Here is an 8,754-nt window from a genome sequence, read left to right as displayed (position 1 = left end):
ATAGCAATTTTAACATTATCCTCAAAATCTAATTTTTTTTTCTTTAACATACACAAAAACTCGGTAAAATCAATATAGACATTTGTCAATTCCAAGTGAACAATCGATTCACGATAATAGAAATACAAGACTGCAATATTCCGTTGAACCTCTTCCTTGGACATATTGTATGGTGTAAATGCTCGTAGCCAGCGGTGAAAAAACAATTATGCGGCATAAAATTCAAATCGAAAAATGTTGTCTGGCAGCGTGAGAGGCATTTAACGCCAATTGTTTGAGAGAATTGTTGTTGCTTGGGCATTTCGATACAAAATACACGAATGATATTACAAAATGTGGAATTGTCGGAGATTAAGCGTAGGTAATATGGTACACAGCCGCAACGATCTATTAAGAAAGACGACAGGCATTAATTTTCACAATGGGTCTATAATAGCGATATAAGGCCAAAGGCTCTTCGTTGAGAAACAAACATTGACGTCGTTAGCGATTTAAAGAACGTATAGCCGGTGATGATTCGGTGAGTAGGGTATCAATGCAAAATCTTGTTTCCGAACTCAGACGTACAGTAACGTCACCCTCACTTATGATGGGTCGATCAACGGGACTTCCATGATTTACTTTAAACCCAGCACCACTGCTAGAGGAACAATAGTATTCATCAACTTCGGCATTGAGTATGAGAATAAGACCCATTGATATACCAGTTCCTGGAAGGAGGGACAGAGTGAGGGAGAGGAACGTTTTTAATAGGATTAAAGTGCTTCTGTAGACTAACTTACCGTATGTTGGTCGAGGGTAATATGTTGATGGTAATTGCATCGGATAACCAGTCTCAAGATTCCAATCAACCGCCACAATATCGGCACCTTGTTTAAGACCAGTCAGTGTATGATAGCTCTTAAGTAATAGCGTGTTTACATCGTAGGTCTGGATTTTTTAAAGATTTTTCAGGGTTTTCCTGAGGCCTTAAATTGTATATTATTTCTTAAAGATTTTTAGAACATATTCTTTAAGAACTAAAGAATTTTGGAAGGGCTTCTTCAAGCCCACAAACGTGGATTTTTTAAAGAATTGTTGAATGGCTTCTTGTGGCCCACACACGTGAATTTTTTAAAGAATTGTTGAAGGGCTCCTTCAGGCTCACATACTTGTATTTTTTAAAGAATTTTAGAAGGGTTTCTTGGGGTCCACAAACGTGGATTTTTAAAGAATTTTTGAAGGGCTTCCTGAGGCCCATAAACGTGGATTTTTTAAAGAATTTTTAGGGACTTCCTGAGGCCCATAAACGTAATATTTTTAAAAAACTTTGAAGGGCTTCTTGAGGCCCTCTGACGTGGATTTTTTAAAGAACTTTTGAAGGGCTCTTGAGCTCTACAAACGTGGATTTTTTAAATAAATTTTGACGGGCTTTTTGAGGCCCACAAACGTGGATTTTTGAAAGGGCTACCTGGTTTTTTAGAGCGTTGATTATTTAAAGAATTTTTGAAGGGCTTTAAGGCCCACAAACGTGGATTTTTTAAAGAATTTTTGAAGGGCTTCTTCAGGCCCACAAACTTGGGTTTTTTTAAGAATTTTTGACGGGCCTCTTGTGGACCACAAAAGTGGATTTTTTAAAGAATTTTTGAAGGGCTTCCTAAGGCCCATAAACGTGGATTTTTTAAAGAATTTTTGAAGGGCTTCCTAAGGCCCATAAACATGGATTTTTTTAAAGAATTTTTGAAAAGCTTCCTAAGGCCCATAAACGTGAATTTTTTTAAAGAATTTTTTAAAGGCTTCCTAAGGCCCATAAACGTGGATTATTTTAAAGAATTTTTGAAGGGCTTCCTAAGGACCATAAACGTGGATTTTTTAAAGAATTTTTTAAAGGCTTCCAAAGGACCATAAACGTGGATTTTTTTAAAGAATTTTTGAAGGGCTTCCTGAGGCCCATAAACGTGGATTTTTTAAAGAATTTTTAGGGACTTCCTGAGGCCCATAAACGTAATATTTTTAAAGAACTTTGAAGGGCTTCTTGAGGCCCTCTGACGTGGATTTTTTAAAGAACTTTTGAAGGGCTCTTGAGCTCTACAAACGTGGATTTTTTAAATAAATTTTGACGGGCTTTTTGAGGCCCACAAACGTGGATTTTTGAAAGGGCTACCTGGTTTTTTAGAGCGTTGATTATTTAAAGAATTTTTGAAGGGCTTTAAGGCCCACAAACGTGGATTTTTTAAAGAATTTTTGAAGGGCTTTAAGGCCCACAAACGTGGATTTTTTAAAGAATTTTTGAAGGGCTTCTTGAGGCCCACAAACTTGGGTTTTTTTAAGAATTTTTGACGGGCCTCTTGTGGACCACAAAAGTGGATTTTTTAAAGAATTTTTGAAGGGCTTCCTAAGGCCCATAAACGTGGATTTTTTAAAGAATTTTTTAAAGGCTTCCTAAGGCCCATAAACGTGGATTATTTTAAAGAATTTTTGAAGGGCTTCCTAAGGACCATAAACGTGGATTTTTTAAAGAATTTTTTAAAGGCTTCCAAAGGACCATAAACGTGGATTTTTTTAAAGAATTTTTTAAGGGCTTTCTAAGGCCCATAAACGTGGATTTTTTTAAACAATTTTTTAAAGGCTTCCAAAGGCCCATAAACGTGGATTTTTTAAAGAATTTTTTAAAGGCTTCCAAAGGCCCATAAACGTGGATTTCTTAAATAATTTTTAAAGGCTTCCAAAGGCCCATAAACGTGGATTTCTTAAAGAATTTTTGAAAGGCTTCCTAAGGCGTGGAGTTTTTAAAGAACTTTTGAAGAGATTTCGTGGATTTTTTAAAGAATTTTTGAAGAGATTTCGAGCCCTACAAACGTGGATTTTTTTAAAGAACTTTTGAAGAGATTTCGAGCCCTACAAACGTGGATTTTTTAAAGAACGTTTGAAGAGATTTCGAGCCCTACAAACGTGGATTTTTTAAAGAACTTTTGAAGAGATTTCGAGCCCTACAAACGTGGATTTTTTAAAGAACTTTTGAAGAGATTTCGAGCCCTACAAACGTGGATTTTTTAAAGAACTTTTGAAGAGATTTCGAGCCCTACAAACGTGGATTTTTTAAAGAACTTTTGAAGAGATTTCGAGCCCTACAAACGTGGATTTTTTAAAGAACTTTTGAAGAGATTTCGAGCCCTACAAACGTGGATTTTTTAAAGAACTTTTGAAGAGATTTCGAGCCCTACAAACGTGGATTTTTTAAAGAACTTTTGAAGAGATTTCGAGCCCTACAAACGTGGATTTTTTAAAGAACTTTTGAAGAGATTTCGAGCCCTACAAACGTGGATTTTTTAAAGAACTTTTGAAGAGATTTCGAGCCCTACAAACGTGGATTTTTTAAAGAACTTTTGAAGAGATTTCGAGCCCTACAAACGTGGATTTTTTAAAGAACTTTTGAAGAGATTTCGAGTCCTACAAACGTGGATTTTTTAAAGAACTTTTGAAGAGATTTCGAGCCCTACAAACGTGGATTTTTTAAAGAACTTTTGAAGAGATTTCGAGCCCTACAAACGTGGATTTTTTAAAGAACTTTTGAAGAGATTTCGAGCCCTACAAACGTGGATTTTTTTAAAGAATTGAGGCATCCAAACGATGATTTTTTAAGCGATTTTTGGAGGACTTCTTTAGGCCTTCAAACGTGTATTTGTTTAAAAAATTTTGAAGGACTTTTTCTTAAACGTGGATTTTTAAACAAATTTTTGAGGGCTTCTTGAGGCCTCCCAACTTGGATTTTTTAAACAATTTTTGAAGGGCTTCTTGAGGCCTCCAAACATGGATTTTTTATACATTTTTGAAGGGCTTCCTAAGGCCCATAAACGTGGATTTTTTAAAGAATTTTTGAAGGGCTTCCTCAGGCCCATAAACGTGGATTTTTTAAAGATTTTTGAAGGGCTTCCTAAGGCCCATAAACGTGGATTTTTTAAAGATTTTTGAAGGGCTTCCTAAGGCCCATAAACGTGGATTTTTTTAAGAATTTTTGAAGGGCTTCCTAAGGCCCATAAACGTGGATTTTTTTAAGAATTTTTGAAGGGCTTCCTAAGGCCCATAAATGTGGATTTTTTTAAGAATTTTTGAAGGGCTTCTTGAGGCTCACAAACATGGACTTTTTAAAGAATTTTTGAAGAGATTTTGAGTCCTACAAAAGTAGATTTTTTAAAGAATTTTTGACCGGCTTCATGAGGCCCACAAACGTGGATTTTTGAAAGGACTACTTGATTTTTTAAAGCGTGGAGCATTTTTGAAAGGCTCCTCAAGGCCTGCAAATTTTTGAACGGATTCTTAAAGCCTTCAAAAGTGGATTTTTTTAAAGAATTTTTGAAGGGCTTCTTGGGGCGTATAAACCAGGGTTTTTTTAAGAATTTTTGACGGGCCTCTTGAGGCCCACAAACGTGGATTTTTTAAAGAATTTTTGAAGGGCTTCTTGGGGCGCATAAACCAAGGTTTTTTAAACAATTTTTGACGAACCTCTTGAGGCCCACAAACGTGGATTTTTTAAAAAAGCCACTAAAAATTTAATCTTGATGCCTCCAAATGTGGATAGTTTAAAGAATTTTTGAAGGGCTTCCTAAGGCTCATAAACGTGGATTTGTTAAAGAATTTTTGAAGGGTTTCCTAAGGCCCACGAATGTAAATTTTTTAAAGAATTTTTGAAGGGCTTCTTGAGGCCCACAGACGTGGTTTTTTAAAGAACTTTTGAAGAGATTTGAGTTCTTCAAACGTGGATTTTTTAAAGAATTTTTGACGGGCTTTTTAAGGCCCACAACGTGGATTTGTTTAAGGGCTACCTGATTTTTAAAAGCAAGGATTTTTTAAAGAATTTTTAAATTTTTTCAGACCTCCAAACGTAAATTTTTAAAGAACTTTTGGAGGGCTTCTTGAGGCCTCCAAACGAGTTTTTTTTTTTTTAAAATTTGAAGGGCTTATAAGGTCTCCAAACGTGGGCTTTTTAAAAAAATGTTGAAGTATTATTAAGCTACCCAAACGAGCATTTTTTAAAAAATTTTTTGGAGGCCTTCTATAGGGCTTCAAACGTGTATTTAAAAAAATGTGAAGGACTTTTCCTTAAACGTGGATTTTTAAACAAATTTTTGAGGCCCCAAACATGGTTTATTTAAATTCTTGAGGCCTCCCAACTTGAATTTTTAAGCAATTTTTGAAGGGCTTCTTGAGGTCTCCAAACATGGATTTTTTCAACAATTTTTGAAGGGCTTCTTGTTGATTTTTCAACAATTTTTGAAAGGCTTCTTGAGGCCTCCAAACGTGTATTTTTTAACAATTGTTGAAGGGCTTCGAGAGGGCTCTGAGGATTTGTTAACAAATTTTGTAAGGGCTTTTTGCATTTTTTGAAGATTATCCTGTCGCCTTAAATCCCGGATTTTTTAAATCGACTTCACGAAATAGCGAACTGCAATTAACATTTACGAAACTGATTTGACAAAGTTATTTATAACCGTTCGGAGCCGGAGTAGAGTAAGGCTTCACTCTTGTGCTGTAAAAAACCAGAACAAACTCCTACTACTGTCATAAATTCGGATAGCTCCAAATCATTGTTTTTAAATTCCTTTGAATATTCCAAATGCGGATTAAGTGCTGTTTCGGAATAGCATAGGTATTTCAGGACGGCATATTCTTTGGAATCTCTGCAAGGAAAGAATAATCCCTTATAACAAATTACCTCTTATAAGAAACTCAATACTCTTACTTTGTGTAATTTACCACAGTCACCGTTGGAAGGAGTATCTTTAAAATCGGATATGGACTTATGCCAATGATAATCGGTGTACTTATGCCAATGATCACCGGTGTACTTTCCCATTTAGCATAAATAATCGATATAAGATGAACCACAACACCGGAACAGGCTATAAAGGCAGAAAGAAAGAAAAACCTAGAAATAAATAACATTATAGGGAACTCCAGTGGCCTTTTCCAGTAGATTATAAAATGGCAAACATTTTAAAAGTCGTAAAAGTGGTGAACGGCTTCCATATAAGCAGAGCTGAGTTTTGGTGTAAGGGAACGCAAAATGTGCAAAAATGGTGAAAATTATAAAACACAACTAAAATTATGTCCTCCTCTTCACTTACTTTTCCCAATTCGTCAAAGAATTGTCTGCCAAATATTTCAGTCCATGCAATATTGTCTCTTGATAATATTTTTTGAGATTACCGAGACAATAAATTTCCAATTGTTCACTTTTTTAGTTTTATCTGTGGTTGAGAATGGGCCATGTTGGTAATGATCTTCGGTCCAATGCTAAATGAGACTCACATCGATTAACTAATGTCTGAAAAACTAAATAAAAAAATTAATTTATGTTTACCTGTTAAGGCGATGATGATCATATGTTTTAATTTTGTTATTTTTCTCTTTCTAGACGAGCTGATTCATAAGAAGGTTTTTGTAAATGAAAAATAATGTCAGGAAAATTGTCATCACAAACCACTACACAACTAATAAAATCAAAAAGACTTAATTTGTAGAGGATAATTGAAAAGAGTAGCGAATGTTAATGACCTGTAATTTGTTATGTCAAAACTCGTTTAGATTTAAATGGAATTTGCTTTAAATTGCACTGGAAGAAATTGGGGAAAAATATTGGGTATAGTCCAGAGACCCAGAATCATGTGGAATCAAATTACAGTTATTACCCCAAGCGAGGAATTCAATTCAAGCAAACCAAAACCCTAGAAAAAATTAAAAAGCAAATTTGACCTTGACGATTTTGACCTTGAAGATGAGGTTTGGTGGAAGTGATGGTAAAAAACATCGGGACTGGTGTCTTCTTATTTTTGGTGTTCAATCATGCTGCAGTGTCAGAATACGGTTTGTTCGTATTTTTTTCTTGTCGCACAGTGATATAGAATAAAATGTTTTGTTTTCTTTGAAGAATTTCGTGTAAATATTTGTTAAAAATAACTTTCAAGCTAGGAAGTGTTGCACTACATAAACGACATTAACATATTTTTTTTTTTTTTTTTTTGAAAAAAAAATTGCGGGATTTTTTAGTATTTAATTTTCAAGGACATTTTTGATGTCCTTGTTATCCTTGAACGCAATAAACGAAAATTATTATATAAAACCAATATTCTCCTCTTTAATATGACACCGATTACAGAATCGTGCGATGAGTACATGTATTTAAAAATTTTTTTTAAAAAAAATGGTCCTTTGAAGTTTGATTGTATTTAAATGGTTAACAGGACGAGAAAACGAATTACTCCATTTTGCCTATAGTTTCAGACGTACATAGTCCGGTTCATGTGTAATTTTGGCTATCGGACGGTGTTATTAGTGATAAATGTTATTGGTTAACGATAAATCGTTCCATCTAATTTCATTTCCTCTGCCAAAGAAATCGTTTTAATAAAATTAATTAAATATTTGTTAAATCTTTTCCATATACCATCTAGTAATTTGTTATACTTTTTATAAGATCGTCGTTGTTTTTCTTTTTTTCACATTTTAATTAATATTATTGCAATTTGTTTTTTTTTTTTCATATTTTCCATATGGATAACCATGGATAATTGATAAACTGTCATTAAGTTAAAACAACAACATTAGCAACGAAACAAACAAAAACCGAACTGCAAGGTGCAGAAAGCACAGAAAACCGCTAAATCATAGAAAATACCACAAAATGTGGTTTGACATTTTTACAATGGCCAGGAACAGGAACACATACATTTCATGCATAAATCCTAACATATCTATACACAGACATGTACCTATTTAACAAATAGAGTGGTAAAATCTGTTTTATTAAAAATTATTTCCTTATATATTTATGTTAATAGAATTGTTGGGAATTTTGCACGCATAGCTTTGTTTATTACATAAACAGTTTGTATTTAGCATAATTTTATTTTATAGGTGTGGAATTTTACAAAATAATCTAATTAAATTCTTTAAATTAGTTAAAATTAAGAAATGTATGTTAACGCCTAAAATTGTGCTATACTTTTTGTGTTGCCGTTCAAAGTAATCTCTTGCTAACCTTGAAAACATTAATGTTTTGATTTCCTTGTTATTAAAAAAGATGTAATAACAATAAGTTCACACTCAATGTCATTTAGACCAGGAGGAGGCATTGTGACTCACAAGAGAGCCCATTTGCTCTAAGTGAGCGTAAATTTGTTATCGCTCACAGCCTGTGTAGACGCTAACACGTTGTGAACAACAACAAATTTACGCTCATTGAGAGCACAAGAGAGACCCAAAAATGTTCTCTGCCTCACTCTGATTTAGACACTGATATACCAACACAAAAGCAATCATTTTATCCATGTGTGTGTACAACACTCACCACAAGGCAGCACTTCAAAGTTTGAAGTGAGTGAGGCAGAGAACATTTTTGGGTCTCTCTTGTGCTCTCAATGAGCGTAAATTTGTTGTTGTTCACAACGTGTTAGCATCTACACAGGCTGTGAGCGATAACAAATTTACGCTCACTTAGAGCAAATGGGCTCTCTTGTGAGTCACAATGCCTCCTCCTGCTTCAAACTTACACATGTTAATGAACATCTCCTTACGATAACATTTTTATGTGTGTTTCGTTTATTTATTAAAGTAAATTACACACAGTCATCGTAGGAGGAGTGAGTACTCACTTCTTCCTGACTCCACAATAAGTGTTTATGGCATCGCACCAACCAACCAGCATTCATCGAAATTCCCATAAAACATCGAAACGAAAAGAAATAAAAAATGACATATCATGAAAATGTATTTTCA

General features: G+C 34.3%; 1 protein-coding gene across 1 annotated transcript; it reads right to left on the bottom strand.

The window, feature by feature from the left end:
- Positions 1–483: 483 nt before the first annotated feature.
- Positions 484–8,532, bottom strand: LOC141386880 (uncharacterized). Its single transcript, XM_073955782.1, has 5 exons — positions 8,529–8,532; positions 5,720–5,879; positions 5,534–5,657; positions 783–930; positions 484–710 (listed from the first exon to the last, which is right to left on the bottom strand). Exons 1-5 carry the CDS (start codon positions 8,530–8,532, stop codon positions 484–486), a joined length of 663 nt encoding a protein of 220 aa, XP_073811883.1.
- Positions 8,533–8,754: the final 222 nt, after the last annotated feature.

Source organism: Musca autumnalis, unplaced genomic scaffold, assembly GCF_047663935.1.
Source record: "Musca autumnalis isolate F117 unplaced genomic scaffold, ASM4766393v1 scaffold_5, whole genome shotgun sequence".
NCBI lineage: Eukaryota > Metazoa > Arthropoda > Insecta > Diptera > Muscidae > Musca > Musca autumnalis.
Note: the sequence above shows the minus strand (reverse complement) of the source record. Positions and strands in the feature narration are given on the sequence as shown.